The 21,815-nt window shown below is 43.0% G+C and overlaps 1 protein-coding gene across 15 annotated transcripts in view; it reads left to right on the top strand.

The window, feature by feature from the left end:
• LOC6725959 (Ca(2+)/calmodulin-responsive adenylate cyclase) overlaps positions 1 to 21,815 on the top strand; it is a 33,032-nt gene that overhangs the window by 7,650 nt on the left and 3,567 nt on the right. For 3 of the 15 annotated variants that reach the window (XM_039298095.2, XM_039298094.2, XM_039298096.2), the window contains 15 exons: positions 11,520 to 11,799; positions 12,036 to 12,770; positions 12,869 to 12,996; positions 13,359 to 13,662; positions 13,764 to 14,051; positions 14,440 to 14,445; positions 15,405 to 15,635; positions 16,843 to 17,316; positions 17,395 to 17,534; positions 17,606 to 17,716; positions 17,789 to 18,029; positions 18,153 to 18,519; positions 18,591 to 18,765; positions 18,833 to 19,823; positions 20,458 to 21,605. In XM_039298095.2, coding sequence (XP_039154029.1) covers positions 11,599 to 11,799; positions 12,036 to 12,770; positions 12,869 to 12,996; positions 13,359 to 13,662; positions 13,764 to 14,051; positions 14,440 to 14,445; positions 15,405 to 15,635; positions 16,843 to 17,316; positions 17,395 to 17,534; positions 17,606 to 17,716; positions 17,789 to 18,029; positions 18,153 to 18,519; positions 18,591 to 18,765; positions 18,833 to 19,823; positions 20,458 to 21,605 — 5,540 coding nt within the window. In that variant the 5' untranslated portion in view covers positions 11,520 to 11,598. The remainder of the gene's footprint in view (positions 1 to 11,519; positions 11,800 to 12,035; positions 12,771 to 12,868; positions 12,997 to 13,358; positions 13,663 to 13,763; positions 14,052 to 14,439; positions 14,446 to 15,404; positions 15,636 to 16,842; positions 17,317 to 17,394; positions 17,535 to 17,605; positions 17,717 to 17,788; positions 18,030 to 18,152; positions 18,520 to 18,590; positions 18,766 to 18,832; positions 19,824 to 20,457; positions 21,606 to 21,815) is intronic. The other 12 variants (XM_039298104.2, XM_039298103.2, XM_039298098.2 and 9 more) reach the window with 12 other exon arrangements.

The raw sequence follows: 21,815 nt of genomic DNA, 5'->3' as shown, positions 1-21,815 counted from the left end.
AGAGAGAAAACAAGACACTTGCGCACGCGCAGCAAATTTGTAACGTTTGAGCCTCTAAACGAGCGGCGAATTGAAAAACACTTGACGCAGTGACAGCTGAAGACAGATCAAATTGGCAATGCCCTGTGACACTTTTCATTCAAAATGCAATCTAGATTGAACGGAAATACTGGCTTAAGAAATCTTAGAGTGTACAAAGACATTCGCTGGATAGGATAGGATAGGATATATAGGATATAGGATATATTTCAAAGCACTAAATGTTAGCTTTTAATAGTTTATAATCATGTTCAGTTAGAGCAATACTTATTCACCATGCACTCGCCTTCTAATCATATTGAACATTTTAATCTAGGCACTTTGCAATTCAATTTCATAACAAAGTCATAACTTGATCATTGGATGGATGGGCTGAATTCATTCATTGTTTCGATTGTTTATCTAATTGCCGATTTGATCGACATGACAATGATCAGTAGTCGGTCAGATGATTGCTTGTGTCTTAAGTCCCCGCCCCAGTGTGGCCAACACACCGATCGAACGCCGATCAATCAATGCCATCAATCATGCATGAGCGAGTCAACGCAAGAGAGAGAGAGAGAGAGAGAGAGGGAGAGAGAGAGTGGATTGACAGGCCTCTGGGCGTTTGAGGGGGTTAAATGGCCAATACGTATACGCCTATTGGACGCACTCGAATTACACTAGCCCACAAAACTGGGAAGCGTTGTAATCTAAGAAAATCATATCTTTTAATGCAACAGCTAAGGAAGAAATAGCTTCATCTTTTCGAAGTATTTTATTTTGCAAAAAGCTTCAATCCTATTTGACAGCCAGTGTTGCTAATGGCCACAATTAGCTACCTCAGAATGAAGTGAAACCGTTTCCATCCGCAAACCGCATTTCAATACAAACTTGTTGGCCAATTCAGGCTGCTTGCTGACCAAACAATTATCACGCAATTCGCTTTATGAAGTTGGCGCCTGCCACTTCGAGGGTCTTTAGATGCTCCATTGGCCGTTGGTCATTGTTTTGCAGCTTGTGTTTTGTTTTCGATTCCAGCAGCAGCACTCGAACATGTCAGCGGATTCTCAGGTCTGTTTGTTCGACACTTCGGGTCAAGTTTATTGGATTGCCTTAATTTGCTCAGCGAAATTAATTAACATAACATTGGCAGCTAGTTGAGCCAAGAGGTTTGGCTATCGTCCAAGCGATTAGAACTCGCAAAATACCTCATCAAAAAGTTCAGAATAGATAACATACAGTGCAAATGAAATGAAAAGCACTTTCCACTTTCAGGAAATTATGCAATAATCAGCTCAGACATACATACATATATGATAATTTACTGCCCAGTTTCCGACGACGTTTTACGACATTTTCCAATCCGCTTATGGCAAACAATTAAGAACGCTAAGCACTTGACAATTTATTGCAGTTATAAAATGGTACAAAAAAAATAAAAATAAAAAAACATAAAATTTGAAAACCTCATCTACAGACAATAACACTTCCATTTTGACACACATACAAAGTGGTTAATTAAAAAATGCCAATTAGATTCCGATACCCGATTTCGTCAAGCACGTTCCAAGAAAAAAAAAATCAAAATAAATCGCCAGTGTTCCAAACGGGCAAGATATAATAGTTCTCCAAAGAACCAAAGGGTCTGCCAGGGGAAGTACTATTTTTAGCTATTTTCGGTAAGCTCGTAAGTGCCGCGTATTTTCATAGCTCATTGTTTTTGGCTTGCTCAATATTCGCGTGACAAAGCAAAATATCAGATGTTTCACATATGCTTGTGGCACAACAAATTATAATATTATACAAAACAAAACAGAAAAGAACAAGATGAAAGCAAAATATACTCGACCGTTTCCCATTCGGTTCATAATGAGTAGATCAATTTCTGAACCCAGTTGAGTGTATTGGCTAAAAGTGCAAGTGATATTGCGAAAAAAAAACCATAGCAAATGTGATTTAGTTTGGCTAAAACTTTAACACTTTGAACCCTAGAAAATTCGGCTATTATATTATTATATACTGGTAAAGCTTAGTGCTATAAAATTCGGTTCATTCATGTTCTTTAGTATATATCAAAGTGCAGTTCCCGATCGATTGCAATATGTGTCAGTGAACTCCTGGCATTTTGACCCCTTCCTTCGGAAAGCGGAAAACAGGAACTGCGGCTGAAATTATAATGCCCTTTCCTGGGAATTCAGGAGGAAGAAGAAGGGGTCACATTTAAAGGAGGCCGTCCTGCAAAAGCCTCACTTGACCCCTGCCTATCGGAACTTTGTGAAAAACTAAATTTTCCACAGCTGGAGGGGCAAATATAAATAGATTTCCAAATGACTCTGCAAACAGACAAACAAATATCAGTGCAGTGGAATCGACTTCAAATCGACCGTGGACGAAAAAGGGAGAAAAGAGTGCGGACATGGGTTAATCAGCTCTCGAGTTGGACTGATAAAATGAAAACAAATTTCAAGTGGCCAGAGCGATTGCACATTCAGTTTACTGGGTATACAATAAGTTAATACCTAGTTTCAAGAGCAAAGGTATATTGTATTTGAGCTATAATTATTCAAATACTTCAGATATTTTTGGTAAAATATAATATCTTGTGATATTTATTGAATATATAAAATTTCCATATATATATATTCCTTGAAATGTAACTCAGAGCATGGTATCTTTACGGTCGAAACACTTTTGAACGATCTTACGTCTTTCTTTGCGGAGGGTCAGGAAACTTTCGCTACGGTCGCAAGTGGCGAGTTGATAAGACGGAAAGATAGATAAGCTAATATGGGAACGCTATACTGAAGTGTGTCCGTGAATATACAGCTGTGATCAAAATAAAAATTGTATTGAACTTTAAAAATCTTCATTGCCTTCCTGCATATCAGCATATGTACATGTATATCATACCCTGTAAAGGAAGTTGTGTACCATATCACTGTTAAATCGGCATTGACCCATTTATGCTTACAAAATTTAAACGAAATAATACCATTTTTCAAGTTAAACGGAACTTACCTTTATTATATGCAAAGTATGACTATTTCGGGGGCATCTAGTGCTTGACTTAGTATTATCTCCACTTATCATTGATGTCTTGTATCTACCCCTAGCTGTTTTGTTTACGGTCTGCGAAAGAGCAGAAGACCTTTTATCGATTCGCGATTTGGGTAGTGATGTCATGGGCAATATGTAGACAGATAAAGAGTTTTGCGTAGATGGGGAAGTCAACTGCCTACGAAAAGGAAGCAAAGCTCTGGATGGCACGTCAAGGTCAAGTGGAAATTGCGTGCCAAATGCTGCAACGGATTTCTGATTTATGAATTTCATATATTCTTTTGATAGCTGTTTCGTTTAATTAATATATATTTTGGGTACAGAATGCACTTATCTTACTACTTTTCGTATTCTGAATTTATGTTAATCTTAGTATAGTTAGTTAATATCTCATAAGTATTGATATAATCGACTATCTATGAATTTTATAGCTAATTTTCTATTATAAAAGTCCTTTGAACTCGAAACAAGTTGATTTTGTCATATACATGAAGTTGACATAAGCTTTTATAATAGTATCACTTATTTATCGTAGTCTATAAGCAACTTTCGATAGAATCGATAGCGCTGTTCAACTATCGATGACTTCCAATACCCTATGTGTTATTATCCAAGTCCTTTAATTCGTGTGGTCTGCAGTCACAATAAGTGTCGTAAACAACATTGGTCTAAAGAGGACATTGGACTCATACCCACATCCTGGGAGGACTTGGGCAGGTCCTCCAGCACAGGGTCCTTCAAGCGGTGTGTTGTCACTACTACTACAGTGGTACATGCTGTTGTTGGCAGGCCGCCAAAGGGTCATCAGCACCGCGAGCGCATAATGGCTTAAGTGTGTGTATACTTTTCTGGCTTTCCTGGGTTTTCCCAGGTGACGACAAGGAGGCGCATGTGTGTCCTGTTGGCTGGGTGGCTGTGTGTTTGTTGCTGGCCGGTAGGAAAGGACACTTTGCTGCTGCACCGGCAGCTGTTTCCTGTGTGCGTGGGTCGCTGCACTCAAGACACCTGCAATTCATTTGGCACATTTGGTTCAACAACCCAGAAGTTTGCCGCCCGTGCCTTTTGTATCACCTGGTTCCCTTTGATGGTTTCGCATTAGAATGATACTGCTTATCCCCACCGATTGGCCAGCTCCGCTCCATGGATGCGGATGATGACGACGATGTTCATGATGTCCAGTATCCGGTTTTCCGTTTCCATTTTAAAGACCAGAAGGAAGCAGTCAAAATGTCAAGCGCTGGCGAATCATCTTTTTCATCGCGTCCTTCCGCCTGTCTTTTGCAGGATAAAAAACGCAAACGTTGGCTTTATATTTATGTTTTTTTTTGTTTTAATTTCATGGTTCTGACGTTGAGTTTTCATTTGTCGCGGCCTCTTTTATTTTTTGTCTTAAGTATTCTAAGGACAAAGTCAATGACAATCGGAAAATATTATTTCTTTCGCTGCCGGCATTTCGTATATTTTCCTTTCATTTCGCTGTTTCGTTTAGCTTTTGCTGGCTGCCATTTAAAAGTCAACACTTTAAGTGAGATGTTCCAACAAAATGACCAGAGACATAAAGAAATCGCTGATGGAGGGTAGATGCTCTTGAAAATGATTTGCCAGATGTCGATAATACTGAAAACTCTTTCATAACATTCCATTATCAATGATAAGCTTGTGAAAATGCCAAAATGAGATCGCAGAAATATATAATAACCATTTGACAAGCAATGGATTGTAAATCATTCACATAAAATACATTTTAAATTCTGTTTCCTTTGTGAAAACTTTTTCCGGCCTCACAAACTTAGCAAATTGTTGAACCAAATTAACGACTCTTTCGTTGAACAGATGGAAATCAAAAAAAAAAATATGAAGAGCTAGAGCGATGGAATTTTTGTTTACACTTATCACTCATAATCGACATTAGCAGTCAAGTTAATCTAAACATTACTGCTCGTGTGTTCTATTTGTATTTAGATCACGGGATCCATTAATAGTAGAGATTCTTGTGCAGATCAAATATGAACTTATATCTATTAGTTTCTAAGAGAATTTTCTGCTCATCTCAAGTTTTTCTTACAATGCCTGTGTTTCTAACAATAATTTAAGTGCTTTGACTAGGTCACGAAGGAAATAAACAAACGGATTTTAAAATGATTGTGCTGTCATGTTTCTAATTAGCAAAAACGTCAAGTGGAGGAACTAAGCCTTCATGAAGAAGTTAAGTTTACTTTGACGAAATTTCTCTATTGAACATTGATCTATCGACTTCATTTTCCTATCCAACCAATCTCGAATTGCGATAGAAAAATTCCATTGAAATTTATCTAATTACGATAGAAAAATTCCATTGAATTTTAAGCCCATTTTTCATGTTGTCATTCGGTTTGTTTTCACTTAAAATAGCAAATATTTAATATTCATAATGCCAGCCCGTTGACCCAACGTCACTTCAAGTATCTTGGATGTCTGGGGATCGGGTAATTGTGGATTTCGGATTCGGTTTCAGCTTTTTTCCCCTTATTTCTTTGCGTGCTGTGCATAAGCTAGTTGTAAACAGGCGTATTCGGGGTCTAATTGGCCAAGGTTTTGATCTTACGAAATACCCAATAACACCCAATAATATGCAGCTAATAGCATAGTTTACAAATAATAAGTTTTGCGTTTTGATCGCAAACATTGCGTCACACTACACCTGCATCTTGGCGGGATTACAAAAATTATAGTCGTTTGAACAATTGTGTCGTTTCGATAATCGTTTAGCCATTAGTTGAGCGGGTCCAGAAACTCCAGGGGCTATTATCATTCCATATCATATCAATTGCTGCATTAAAATGCTTTCCACTGATGTGCCTCTCTATGGTTGCAATGATCAGTTGGATCATGCAACTTCCGGTTGCAATTTAAGACGGTCAATTGTGCATGCTGACTTCAACAGAGATGCAATGGTGCAGAAACGAGCAGATGTTCGCTATATGATCATAAAAAGATCTATGAATAAATGGGATTGGTTCGAATATTTCAAGAATTTTTCTGTTTTGCTTAAAAAATTGTTCAATGCATCATTTAATTGATTTTTGTCGAGATATTAATGCATATTATACTTCACTTTAGTACTTCACTAATACTTTAATATACTTTACTTTAACACTATTATATTATCATTACCATTATTTTATCAAACATACAAGTTATCAGCCATTATAATATTAATTTATTATTCAGTTATGAGCAATGATTTCAAACTTGTAGCTATATATTTGATCGGCATGTACTCTTATCTGAACGTTGCAGCAATTCCTCGATTCTTTCCATATATGTTTTTACCCATTAATCCCCATTTGAGCACGGTTTCGGATTTGGAAGGCGGCAAAGGGATGCATTTACGCACGATTAGCCCGCTTGGAGCTCCAGATCGTGGGGCGTTCAATCATCTAGCGGTTAAAAATAAACGCTTTTTATTGATTTTATTGTGTGCGATGGCCTTTCAGGGTAATTTGCATCGTGCCCTTGCCGAGCTTTGTGCCACCACTTGAACCTCCACCTCCACGTAGTCGACCGCCACCACCTCATCCATTCCGTTCCATTCCATCCTGCCGTCATTCATTCATTCATTGCGGATGCGAAGCCACGTTCGCAAAATCGGAAAGCGATTGGATTCCTAGGTTAGAGGTTTTTACATATGCTCAATGCGTTTCTTGATATCTAGCGCCTTGTGTTTTTTTGCGTTTAATTAGGCGCAAAAATGCAGTAAAAAGCACGGCAAATCAAGGAATTTGCAAATAAAGAAAAAAACAAAAAATCCCTCAAATACCAACATTCAAGAATAGTGGATAAAGTTGCAGTGCGCTGTTAATAATTAATCCATATTTCATGTCTAATTAATACATATTTTCAACTAATTACCGTCCTGATAAATCAAACTTGCAAACTTTGTATTTTCTATAGCTCAAATGCTTGTCCACTTATCTTTGCCGACTGCAAAAGCCGCGTGAGGAATATGGAATAAATGAGGTATTGAATCAGCTGGCAGTGCATTGCATTGAAATATCCAGGGAACGTGTAAATAGAGGCGTCGAGTCAACAGAGAATCTACCTAGATAACATTACTACACCCCTCTACCTTATAAACTTCTTCAACCTTCAGGTACAGCATATCATGGCAAAGAAAAACCACATTCAAGTCATCTCAAACTAAGTTTTTGATAAAGATTAACAATACCATTTGGATGTATTATTATATAGATTGTTGTAATGTATTCTTATATAGATAGTTGTATTATTTCCACTAAAATACGTTTCTCTTATGGGAGCTTCACTGTACACTTTTGTTGAATCAAAATCAAGATGGTAGTTCGGCTGCAGCAATAAAGACCGAAGATGAGTGCACAGTACTCATACCAGGTTGCTTTGCCGAACTCCTCGGTGTTGAGGTTAAACATGTGGTGCCTTATATGCATCTATTTGCCTTGCCCATTATCTGAGTGCAAAGTGTAATGCTTTTTCAATTCTTATCGTTTTGAGGTGTGTGCTCTAGCTCACTTTTATCCACGGATAGCACAAAGCCACTAAAACGTGCCCCATATGTGCTAAGCTAAACTAATTAACTAAAAAATGCATCAAATCGCCATATACAAGTACATATATCGAATTCCCCATGATGGAAATCGAATTTCGCGTACTTGATAATAAAAATACTAAAGCCCGACAAATGGCCACCGCGTTTTATGGCCTTTGGTGGTGGCGGGATTTGGTTTTTGGAGCCTCACATATACGAGTTCCTTGGCGAGACATCAAATTTCGTGTGGCGCCAAGCTCTCCTCCCACCCAAAAACAAAAAAAAAAAAAACAGTCTATCCTTCATGTCCCGGGGTCTCTATTCAATTTACGACAATTTTGGAGGGTCAGCTAAACTGATTTTGTTGCAGTACCCCAAACATGATGGCCTACTTAGATGGCCAATAAGAAGAAATAAACGAAATATGTGTTGGGCAGCGGCGAAGAATATATTTTCGATGCAGATAACACTGGACCACAAAATATTTGAAATCGAGATTCTTTGGAAAAGGATATATGCTTTTACAATTTCCCTTTCATTTATATACGTATATTATACCTCAGAGATGACTTTTCCTTTTGTTGGCCACTGTTATAAATTATTTGGTAAAGTGGATGGCAAAAATGTGCACCGGATCCACTAATTGATTTTGTCTCTTCCACTTGTCAGGCAAAAAAAAAAAAAAAAAATGGGGCAAATTGGGCTTGCTGAACAACATAGACAAATATAATTAGTTTTTGGACCGACTTCGCTACACCAAATGAATGGTTAGTCAAAGGGACACAACTTTGTTGTCTATCAAAAACATTTTAGTAGAAAACTTTGGTTCTAATACAATTTTCCGTTTCCGTTTGGCAACACACGGCATGTGGAAAAATGTATTTATGTGCCACATGGCGGATGAGTGAGCTTTGTCAGGTTGGTTGTACAAAGATGATAGATGGGCATCTGTAATAATCGGTACACTTCCGAAATGTAATCGTTTAAAATGTACAACAAATATTTTGCAATACTTCATAGACAAAGAATCCTTCAACCTAAGCAGCTGAACAGTATTATAGTTTTTAAGATTTAACCTTAGGTATTTTTAGCATAGAAATAACCCTTTAAATATTTCAGGAATACCATTAATACCCTTAATTTAGTGCAGTTCCTGGAGTTTTTGTTTTCTTTTGGGAACTATAAATGAATCCAAAATCCAATCAGTTTAGTGGGCCATAAAAACGGTTTGATATGGCCAAGTCCATACATTTGTACGATTTCCTTTTTTTTTTTTTTTTGCTAAATGTTTCTGTTTGCGTCATTTGGCTGATGCTGCTGCTTTTGCATCGGCTTTTCAAGCTATCTATCTATCTATATACATATCTATCTTTCTATCTATCTATCGATCTATCGGTTTGTGCCCTAATTCGTTGGCGGGCGTCAGACGACGAAAGCGAAAATTGAAAATTGAATTTTGATTGATTAGATGAGGGGAATGGCGATGATGAAGACGATTAATGGCGGAGCCCATGAAAGTGTTGCAAACCTAATTGCTGTCAATTGCTGCGGCTAGAAAATCAATCGAAAAATCACTTGCGATGCATTATTATATTCGCCGATGGAATACGCAAGCCATTTTAATGCACTGTCAATTTTTTCGAACAGTGTACTCTTGGCAAGAAACCTCAATGGAAAACACAAGAAATTGTCATGTTTTCGCTTCACGAGGGGTTAGTACTCGTACATATTATTGGATAAATGGATGGGATGCCAAGTAAAAACCAGCGCGTGTCAGGTCGATACATTTCCCAATCATAACATATAGAAATAGAATTTGATTTAATTAATTTTTAACCCAGTCCGTAGAATATAGCAACTCAACTAATAGCAAGAGCAGCTCGTCGAAATTTATGTAGGACACATAAATACAATTTCCAAAATACGCACGAAATGCTCACTTGACGTGAATTTATAATGACAGCAATTTTTCCGTTGCGTTGTGTTTTTGGCTTTTAATTTTTGTTATTCTGTGTTTTTTTTATTTTTTACTGTTTTCTCACTGCTTAGTAGTTTTGTGGATGAACTTGCAGTGCGAAGCACTCGAATTTACACTTGCATAACTCAGAAAAATTCGCTTGAACACTTGGCGTGCCGCAAATAGAATTTTGGACAAGCCCACACAGAGAATGAATAAAAAAAATTCATACAACCTGGTGGTTTTGAAGACATTAAGTTGGGGACGAGTAATGTGAACGCCAAGAAATTGAAAATATTCACGTCTCATTATATTAATGTCGCTGCGAAAATGCAAATTCGAAATGCGCACATCAAAAATGATTCAAACAACCCACATAAGCAAACAAACAAGCGGCGCGAGCAAACAAATTGACAGCGGCGAATCAACGAATAAGCCAAGCCAACTGACTGAATGCCTAAATGACTGACTGACTGACTGGCTGATTGACAAACTGCCACCGCAGAAACAAAAGATACATCCATGTTGACGTCTAATTGTTGAGGCTTCCACGAAGCCAACTGTTCAAACACGAGGCTCTACAAGATCTGGCGCTGGATGATGATTACTCAACTGGTCAGGAGGAGTTCGGCATAATTTGCACAGTTCGTTGGCATTAAGTGCGTGCCAATTTCGTAAAAGGATAAATGGATGGCTTAAACTGAACTTACCAAATGCATCGATAGTATCTTAAAGATATGCTTAGAACTCATCCCATTAGAAGGACATTCGAATGTCTGCCAACGTTGTCAAGGTGAGAAAAGGCTCCATTTGCTAGCTGGTGTGGTTTGGGTGGCTAATGAATCACCTTGTGTTTGTTGGACACCCTGGCGACACCTTCGCCATGTGTGGCCAACAAAAGGGATGAACTTACAGAATCTGTGAGCTCTACACACACACCTCTCATTCTCGCGAAGAGACGATTTTCTGGGCTACTGGTGCTGGTGCTTGGTGCTGCTCCACCGATGGATGTTTATAAATGTTTTCATGCCTAATTGATTTAACGTCTCGGGCATAGCCGAATATAGACATCGATCCAATGGCGGCCAGCGGCCAAATATTCCACGCTGCACTCGTTAAAGCCTAAAGGCTAATTACGGATTTTTATTTGCAAAATGAATTTGTGCATAATATTTTAATGAATTTAACGGATTGCCGCATACAAATCGCAATTAATCTGGCACTGAAAGACCGTTGTCAGCAGTACTTGTTCGCCATCGCCTGCTGGCCATCGTCATCTCATAATATTTTCAAGTGCGTGGGCAACTTGTGGGAAACTTGTGCTGAACATTGATTGATTTTCACCGCCAGCTTCGGCTTGCTTATTTTTAGCGGATATTTTCAGCGAACTTGGGAAATGTTATTTTAAACGATTTGGCCGAGGAGCCATTGGCATTGGGTCTCTTGCCTCTCGTGGACGTAGATACTGTTGGACATTTTCCCCTCCATTGGTTGTGTGCACGAGCACCCATTTCCTATTTCCCATTTTCCATTTTCCACTTTGCCCAAAGCCGGCCCACTGACATGCAACGCTTGGGGCGGATTTCAAGGTGACCTGCTCCCGTTTACACTGCGCCAAATTATGAGTGGTGGCCTTCTGGAAAATATAATAACTATATTTCAATTTGTTACTCTATAAATAATGTTATATTTACACAGATATTCAATGGAACATAAGATATAAGCATTTAAACTAAATTAAAGTAGAATATATATCATTTAGAAAGTGCAATTTGCAATGTTCATAGCGAAAGGTATTTTTTTTTAGTGTATTTGTACTATATGTAATATATGTAATTAACCGTTTGGTTTTTCCTGTTTGAGCTGTACAGTGATGAACCTTTAATATGAGGATATTACTTAATACATAGTTGCTTATTAAATCTGCTCCTCCTCTTGCAGCCCCTGATCTTGGCGGCCCCAATCCCTTTGGCAGGCGTCGGAAGGAGCCGCTCGGCAGCGGCAGCTGCGGCGGCGCCGCATGGACCATGCCGTGAAGGCGACGCGCGGCCGCCCGCTGAACACGCTGCGCTTCGAGAACGATGAGCTGGAATGCCTCTACCAGCGGTACACGCTCAAGCTGCAGCGCTTCTCGGTGCTGGGCGTGGTGGCCTTGGTTTTCGTCCTCTGCGGCGTGATGGCGGCCCTTTCGCTGACCTTCAACAACGCGGCCACCTTTCACGTAAGTAGCTATGCAATTTGGGCCAATAGTGTCTATAAGTATGCAGCGAATATGCAATCGATTCCAATATCCCAGGCTTAGCATAGCTAATGTATCTGATTAAAGTATCTCAAACTAGCCATAAAGGAAATGGGTTGTGTGAAATGCCACTTGTACTATCTTAGATATATTTGAAAGCTGGGTTTCATAGACGATATCACTCATCATTTCATCATATTTCTTTTCATCCTCAAAAGAACATCTTCAATGCGATCGTTTGCGGACTGTTCGCCGTAGTGCTGGTGCTGCTGCAGTGCTCTGTGATCAAGGACCACCACCTGCCCACATTGTGCTACGGAATCCTGCTATTCACGGCCAGCATCTGTGTGGTGTCGATGCCCACGCTGGGCAGCGTGTTCCCGGTGGACACCAAGGAGGTGATGGCCGAGGGCGTCTGGCAGATCGTGTTCGTGGTCTTCCTCGCCTACGCCATGATGCCGCTGCAGATCTGGGAGGCGGTGGCCTTTGGCATCGCCCTGCCCTCGGTGCACATCAGCCTGACGGTCTATAAGATATTCACGGATGCGCTGCGCTACCTGGAGTATAACCAACTGATTGCGAACATTGTCATCTTTATTGGTGTGAATGTGGCCGGTCTGGTGGTGAACATCATGATGGAGCGCGCGCAGCGTCGCACCTTTCTTGATACTCGCAACTGCATCGCATCCCGTCTGGAGATCCAGGATGAGAACGAGAAACTGGAGCGCCTGTTGCTATCGGTGCTGCCGCAGCACGTGGCCATGCAGATGAAGAACGACATCCTGTCGCCGGTGGCTGGGCAATTCCATCGCATCTACATCCAAAAGCACGAGAATGTGAGCATTCTCTTCGCGGACATCGTCGGATTCACGGTGCTCTCCTCGCAGTGCAGTGCCCAGGAGCTGGTCCGCCTGCTCAACGAGCTCTTTGGCCGCTTCGATCAGCTGGCACACGTAAGTTGGGACGATCCTTATGTGGATCTGCGGCAGGATTATTACACAATAGCATTGTCAGACTTAATTGCAACTTTCCCCCTGAACTTTGCCCCCAGGACAACCACTGTTTGCGTATCAAGATACTGGGCGACTGCTACTATTGTGTCTCCGGATTGCCAGAACCTCGCAAGGATCACGCCAAATGCGCCGTGGAAATGGGACTCGATATGATCGATGCCATTGCGTGAGTATCATCTGTGTCTTTTAATCGACGGGGATTTTAAAACTGAGTCATGTTATACCATAATTGATAAATAAACCGAAATAATGTCGTCACTGATAAGAAATCACTTACGTCAATAGTTTTAAAACCCATTTGATGTACATATTTGTCACACGCTTAATTCACGACAAAACAAAGTCTGCTCAATTTGATAATCAAGTTGATTGGATTGCGAGATTGGATTGTATTTTCCAAGCCTAATAGTGCGTTATGTCATTTGTTTTAAGCCTGTTGGACATGCTATAATTAATTAATGCACTTTCACATTACTGCTGCGTTGCACTTTAATTGTAATCTCATGAGCGCTTCCTCCTCGTTTTTAGCACCGTGGTGGAGGCCACCGACGTCATCCTGAACATGCGCGTGGGCATCCACACGGGCCGGGTGCTCTGCGGGGTCTTGGGCCTCCGCAAGTGGCAGTTCGACGTGTGGTCGAACGATGTGACCCTGGCCAACCACATGGAGTCCGGCGGGGAACCGGGTCGGGTGCACGTGACCCGCGCCACCCTGGACTCCTTGTCCGGCGAATACGAGGTGGAGGCTGGCCACGGCGACGAACGCTCCTCGTATCTGCGCGACCATGGTGTGGACACGTTCTTTATCGTTCCGCCGCCACATCGACGCAAGGTGAGCGACGTTATTGTTTATAGTAATACAACATCTGCTTTTGTTACCTATTTGTTCTGATCTTTCCGTGAATTCGCCTAATCTTTCCGTATCTTCTGCAGCCACTGATGCTCAACACGCTGGGCGTTCGCTCGGCGATCGGCAGTCGACGGAAGTTGTCGTTCAGAAACGTGTCCAATGTGGTCATGCAGCTGCTGCACACGATCAAGTTCTCGGAACCGGTGCCGTTCTCCAACATAGCCACCGGATCGTTCCCCTCGGCGGCCAGCGCCTTGGGTGGCGGAGTTGCAGTCGGCGGAGGTGGAGGAGGAGGAGGAGGCGTGGCACGTGGTAGCACCTGCGAGGCGAACTCTGGAAACGTTCAGGTGTCGGAGAAGGGATCGCGAAAGGTAAGTGGTGTTGTTTATCTAAAGTTAAGCACCCCAATCTGAGAAGCCAAGTCGGGAGTTTCAAGGTGGGAGGAGTTGGAAAGTTGGAAGTTGAAAGTTGAAAGTTGCGTGTTCCTGTAGCTCGGTTCTGTTCTATTTCTTTTGTCGTAGCTCCAGAGTTCTCTGCATGTCCGGGTGGTTTTTGAGGGATTAAGTTTCCGGATCCCGGATACCGAATCCCCGTTAACGGGTGGTGTGGCTTGGTGTGCTTTTAATTTTCCGTACTAGTATCTCGTATCCGTAGCCCAGGGATGCACAATGATTCGTTAGATAGATCTCGGGTAGCATCAAGACGGCGAGAATCCTTTTCATTTCTTGCTTTGATTTGTTTCCTTTCGTTTTCTTTCAGGATGCGGTAAGTTTGCCTCACCCATGTCTAAGTATTTCTATATCCACCAGTTGAAAACCCGATAACCAGTAACCATTATGCCTCAGTTGCGCTTATTCCCCTGGCCCCTTTTTTAAGTTTCTTGATCGGTTATCGTTTTCCGTATTTGGTGGGCTCTTTTCGTTTCGTAGTCGCATTGTACAAACATGTATCTATTCCTATATATTAAATAAGATTTTGTTTTTAGCTTAGCAAGATCAGCAATTGTAATTCGTAATGCTGTCTCAACTAACAATTGTAGTATAACGGCTCGTTTGCGTCGATGTTGTGTGTAGTTTGATTGTAGAATATATATATATATAATATATATATATTTATGTATAAATCTGCGCCTCGGACTTGTAAATTGATCTAAATTGTTGTCATCGGAAACACAAAGGACACACTTACATTTTACATATTACTAATTTATATATTATTTAAAATTACGTTGATTAAATGAATTGAAACTTTGTAGAATATTACAAAAACTAACAAAAGTAATCGGTTAAATCGATAAATTCGCAGGCGATAATTTGGAAAGTAGTTTCGTCCCTGAGGACGATATATTTTATAGGTGGTTCAGTTCCGCTAGTGATAAGACTGTATTTTATACTAAAATACTACTCCATACTCACTCGTTATATATATTTATGTATATATATTATTGCTACTTAAATGCAGCCAGCTATCCTTCAGTTTCGTTTCGATTATTTCGATTATTACAATTTTGATTTCCACTTGATGCGCCTCTTCTCTTCACTTTCTATCGTTATCGTTTTGATTCCTACCCTAACTAAACTTACCGTTCTACTATGATTAATTCTACCTCTCGCTACTGTTTAATTTACGCCTAGTGATAAGAAACACACACAAAACAATAACTTTGTTCAAATGTAAATATAAGAACTTACATGACAACTGTGTATACTACTTCTCCGATCCAGGTGATACGTCTGCAAAAGATCTTGCATGCAACACCGCCACCGCACGGCATGGGCTATGGCAGCGTCGTCGGCAGCGGCGGCGGTGTGGACAGCGGTATTTCCGGTGGTGGTGGCTGTGTTTCCGGTGGTATTGCCGGTGGGGGCGGTGTTCAAGTGACCGTAGGCACAAATCCCAACTCTACAGCGAGTACGATTAGTCGCATTCATAGGCACAATCACAAGAACAATAAAGTGAGCAGAGCAGCAGCCAAAAAACTATACAAAATAAAAGCATTCTATACTTTCGTTCAATCGTTCAAAATCGTTCGTTCCTTCGTTCGTTCAAAAGGTCCCTTTTGCAAAAAATGAGTTTTCATCGATGTTTTGTTCATGTTTTGTTCATAGCAAGTACAATATGATGTGGTATATATTTGAGAGCTCATAAACTTTAAAGGGACCTTCCGTTTGTGTTTCGTCCATTTACATTCGTTTAATAATTGTGTTAAGTGTAACTACTTCATAAGTGTGCTTTGTTCATTCGTTATGTGTGTTTCGTTGGCCTTCTTCGAGTTTTGTTACTGGGAGGGCTTCCAAACAAAATTTCGTCAAGCCCACATAGTTATGTTCCTATTTGCTTGTTAAAGCTGCAAGACACTGGACCAAAAAATTAAAAACACACAAAAAATATATTTAATCAGGTTTCAGGTTAGCAAATGATTAAAAGAGTCGAAATATTGCATGAACTTTTATTAGTAATGTAGCTTATTAGATTCAATATTAAGGCTTAAGGCATAGGTTGTAGGGAATTACACAATTAAAATAAATTAATCAGTAAAAAGATTTAGTTTTCTTTAATTATTTCATAAATTATCTATGCAAAATACAATTCACTTTTAGCGTTTAATTATAACGTTACATATACTATTATTATTATTTATTTATTATAAAATAGAATGGTACTTTGAGTATGAAGTATTTTTACCTGAACATTAAGGTGGTTTCATTGCAAGGTTTCATTTTTGGTTCAGTGTCATCCAAGAGCTTGCCAACTGCCAGCTGCCCATTATCATTGACCATTCTCGCCTCTCGGAGTGCACGATGATCCGAGTCCAACCGCGAGTCTTGACCAGCATCAGCATGCTTACTGCCATGTCCCAGCTCTGCTCGCCGCCTTTCAGTTACCATGTTAGCATGTAGTGAGTCGTGGCCACATACCCTAGTCTAAAGCACACACGTAGAGCTTTTCAATCAACAAACTTAATTCTTGAATCTTCAACTCAACCAGCCAGTTCAAGTGCCAAGTGCCAGCCATTCAGCAAAATGAAGAACTCGTCCGGGAACCACAACCACAACTAACGAATCTGTCTTTCTACTTCTTGCTCCCTCTTGCATGGCTTTCCATTCCGCAAATCGCAAATCACAATGGCAACCGCAACCGCAACCGCATCCGTAACCGCAGTCCCAGTCGAAGGTGGCGGACAAATTCAAGAGGCCATTCCGGAAGCGGCACTCGGTGGCCGCCCATCATCAGCCAACGAATCGGGTGAATCGATTCCTTTCCCAGGCGATCAACGCTCGGTCGGTGGACTGCGACAAATCGGAGCACGTGGATCGGTTGACCCTGCGATTCCGGCAGAGCGACATGGAACGCGAGTATCACAAGGACTTCGATCTGGGCTTCACTACGGCCATGGGCTGCTCCCTGCTGTTACTCATCCTCGGTGCAGCGCTCCAGGTGACTGCTCTGCCGCGCACTCTCATCCTGCTGCTGCTCTTTCTCTTTGCCTTCATTTGGGTGAGCGCCATTCTGATGCTCCTGCTCGCCGTGCGGCTCAAATGGATCATCTGGGACATCTCGGAGAGCTTCTCGCTGCGCATGGCCATTACGATTTTCACGGTCATACTCATCTACTCCGTGGGACAAGTGAATGTGGTATGTACAGATAGAAAAATATGTTTTAAATACAGTATATATGTTAGTATACAATCCAACACTTTCCATTTCACTTAGTTTACGTGTGTTTCGGATCATCCGTGCTCGGGCAATGGGACGACCTCCTTCCAGAACGACTCTCATCGCAAGTGCTCGCTGCCCCAGTACGTGTCCCTATCGGCTGCCTTTGCCTTTCTATCTGTATCGGTGTTCCTGAGGTGAGTGCATCACTATCATCGCTGGGGATGTGAGCAGAACGATGCTAATGGGAAACCTTGATTGTCCACAGGCTGCCCATCATATTCAAATCGCTCCTAGTGCTGGGCATGGGCACCATCTATGGCCTGTTCATAGAGCTATCGCATCAGAATATCTTTGAGTGCTACGACAACCGGGTCAAGTAGGTCAACGCTAATTTTGGTCGCGCACTAATCCACTAATCGAACGACCCCGTTTCTCCTTTGCTTTGCAGCGCCTCGATTCCACTTCACTTGATCTCGCTGGCCCGCATTGCCATCTTCATGATTGCCATTCTGGTGCATGGACGCCTGGTGGAGGGCACTGCCCGGCTGGACTTCCTCTGGCAGCTGCAGGCGTCGCAGGAGAAGAAGGAGATGGACGTGCTACAGGAGTCCAACAAGCGCATTCTGCACAATTTGCTGCCCGCTCATGTGGCTGCACATTTTCTCGATGCGCAATTTCGCAACAACATGGTGAGAACCCCATTGACCCAATGATAAATTTAGAAAGATTATTGTGACCTAATAGAAAGTGAAATGGAACTGGTATCATTCAAGTTGTTGACTTACCTGAGAACTTTTTATTTCTATGTGCAGGAGCTCTACCACCAGAGCTATGCCAAAGTGGGCGTCATCTTTGCAAGCGTTCCGAACTTCAACGAGTTTTACACGGAAATGGATGGCTCCGATCAGGGTCTTGAGTGCCTTCGTCTGCTCAACGAGATTATTGCGGACTTTGATGAGCTGCTCAAGGAGGATCGCTTCCGCGGCATCGACAAGATCAAGACCGTTGGCAGCACTTATATGGCCGTCGTGGGACTCATACCCGAGTACAAAATCCAGCCCAACGATCCGAACTCAGTGCGGCGCCACATGACAGCGCTCATTGAGTATGTCAAGGCCATGAGGCACTCACTGCAAGAGATAAACAGCCACTCGTATAATAACTTCATGCTGCGCGTGGGTGCGTAGAAACATCGTGGAATATAATTTGAATATAAATTCATTACTAATTCAATTAATAATCCTTTTCAGGCATCAACATTGGACCCGTAGTGGCGGGCGTAATTGGAGCTCGAAAGCCACAGTATGACATTTGGGGCAATACGGTGAACGTGGCCAGTCGCATGGACTCCACCGGAGTTCCCGGCTACTCGCAAGTAACTCAAGAGGTGGTCGACAGCCTGGTGGGCTCGCACTTTGAGTTCCGGTGAGTGTGTTATATATAAATATCCGGTTTTAAAATTGCACTATAAAATTATTCAATTACATTGCAGCTGTCGCGGCACCATTAAGGTGAAGGGCAAAGGCGACATGGTCACATATTTCTTGTGTGACAGCGGCAACAAATCGCTGAACGGAGAGGTGCGCAACGCCATGTCCCTGCCACAGAGTCTTCATGCGCCGGATTACTATATGAAGGTGTCGCAGTTTCCGGAGAATCGCGTCAATACCGACACCTACAGCAAAAAGGAGAATGGACATCTGTACGCAGGCAACGGCGGCGAGGAGCAGCAGTTGCTCCTGCAGCATCAGCACAAACAGCTCGATCCGCTACCGCTTCCTGCTCCTCCGCCTCCGGTTCACCATCATTTGCATCAGCAGCAACAGCAGCGTTTGAACAGCAAGCTGCAAAAGCAACCGATCTTCATGGCCAACGGTGGGCTGCCCAATATCCGGGAGAACGGCAATGGGCACAATGGAGAGCATCAGCAGCAGCAGCAGCAGCAGCACGGTGGATTTATGGTGGCAACGACGACACCGCCGGCTGCAGTGGCGGTTCCCCTCCAGCCCCAGCACCACCAACTCCAGTTCCAGCACCCGCACCAGAATCCACTCCCGTCAGCAGTGGCGGTTCCAGTGCAGCACCAGATCCTACTCCACCACCAGCTCCAGCTCCAGCACCAGCCCGTTCCTTCGGTAATGTTGCGCGAGTTTAATATTATTGAGAACCCGACTTCCGGTGGCCGGCATCAGCAGATGGAGCAGCTGCCGCCGCATCACGGCAGCCTCGACCTATCGGGAATGGGAATGGGCGTGGGGGCTGGCGTGCTCGGCGGCGACTGCTTCATGATGCCACGGCGAGATCGCGAACGCACGTATGTGCCGCCCTTAAACCAGCATGGCCATCATCCACCGCATCACCTCCATTCGAATCTGAATCTGAATCAGAGCCAGCACCCGCCATCGTTCACCAGCCTGGGCTATGGCCAATGCCGGGAGAGCGAGCCGCTATTGCATGCCAGCAGCGTCGCGCCGGTAGCCAAGGTGAGTGAAGACGCTGAACACCTGCTCTGGAGCAAGGAGATCCTCCTCTGAACAGCCAGCACCGCCTTGTCCCAGCCTCCAAGTGCCTCAGAAATTGCCCTGTAAAAACCAGATAACCAGATTACCAAGACCCATATCCATCCCATTCGTAACTAATGCCCGAGAACCACAATAGATTTGTATGTATTTGTGAGAAGTAGGGAAACGATTATAATCCTAAGAATGTTTAAGTGTAGCTTAATCAAGTTTATATTTGCATTTAATGTAAAAAGCAAATTATTAAGTTTTAAAGAAATATTATTCTAATTAATGAGCCATATGCATATACACCATTTTGTTGATCTAAAATTAAGAGTATAGTTTTGAGGATAACTTAGTTAAGCTTTTAAATGAATCATTTATAGTGACCATATAATTGGTGTGATAAAGGAATTCCTTAAATACGTTATGACTTATTTAATCCATTTACATGCCAGTCTATTTGTGATGCTTGCCCGCCTCTTGCCCCGAATATCCACTCCTTATATCTATATCTGTGTGTACCATGTGTCTAACTCTCTATGTCCACTCTTTGCATGACCGCGCACATCTATCTTTCTCTCGCTTGCTCATCTCCGACTAACCACGCCCCCAGATCATGCCCATGCAGCATGCGCCAAAGTACGAGCCACCACGTTACACTTCTCCCCACACCATGTTGTCGCAGCAGCACCAGCAGCAGCATCAGCAGCCGCAATCGCAATCTGCCCAGGATCAGCAGCCACATCCCGCGCAGGACCCACATCCTTTGCAGCGGCAGTACGCCATGTATTCGCAGCAGCCGCAGCTGCCGCCGAAGCCAGTGCTGAGGACGTACATGAAGCCGCTGCCGAAGCTGCCGACGGATCTGGAGGAGAGCCGGGACATGTCCTCGACAGACGATCTGAGCTCACGACCACACTCGCCCTCGATGAGCAGCTCGGATGAGAGCTACTCGAAGACCACAGAGGGCGAAGGTGAAGGCGATGAGGACTCGCCGCGCATGGTCAACGGTGGCCACCTGCACCATCGCAATGGCTACCACGTGCCCGCCGGCGGTCTGGTCAACCCATTGCAATGGCTCTACCCCTGCGACATTCAGGTGGATCCCACCTCTCCGGTCGTCGACATGGCCCACCTGCATGACTTTGAGCTAAGCTCCACCACCGAGAGCCAGGGCCATCACACTAACAGCAACACGACGAGCAACACACAACACAAGGGCGACAGCTGCAACAGCTTCGACTTTCAGAAGGCAGCAGTTGGAACGGCAGCGGGTGCGGCCATCGCCACCAAGTCGCCTTTCGAGCGTGAACTGCAACGTCTGCTTAACGAATCCTCGCGAGCTCGTTGCCTGGCGACCGCGACAACGACGGCTGGAGCCATCTCTACCACAGATCAGACGGCCAGCAATGGGAGTCGGGAGATGAGCTACTCCCTCAGCAATGGGAAGCTAAGCTCCGCGAATGGACATGGCGTTGGAGGATCCGGATCGGGATCAGGTTCAGGTTCGGCGGTGGGCAATGGCAGCGGTGGCAGCGGCAGCAGCAATGGCAATCTCAGCGGCAGCGGCAGCAACTCGAACAGTGGCAACAACAACAGCAGTCACCACAAGACGGAGCAGCAGCAGAACATGGATCACGAGCACCTGGCCGGCGGCAAATTGCTGGGCAGTAATAGCTTCATGATCGCCAAACATCCGGTGGGCTTGGAAGCCATCAAGGAGATAACGCGCAACAAAAATCCTTCGGAGTCCAGCCAAATGTGAGTAGACCATGACCAGTGATGGGAAGAAGCTTGGTAGGACATATATACTTAGTTGGATATCCCTCAATTCGATAAAGATATCAAAAATTCTGCAAGGAAAGTGTTTTTGAAGGGGGATTACTTTACCTTTTACCTTTATAAGATAATGACTTATATATAAAATGTTTGTTAGTCTACCCATGTTAATTATCCCATCACTGACCATGA

The sequence above is a fragment of the Drosophila simulans genome, chromosome X (assembly GCF_016746395.2).
Source record: "Drosophila simulans strain w501 chromosome X, Prin_Dsim_3.1, whole genome shotgun sequence".
NCBI lineage: Eukaryota > Metazoa > Arthropoda > Insecta > Diptera > Drosophilidae > Drosophila > Drosophila simulans.
The sequence above is the reverse complement of the archived record's forward strand: the minus strand, read 5'-3'. Positions and strand labels throughout refer to the sequence as shown.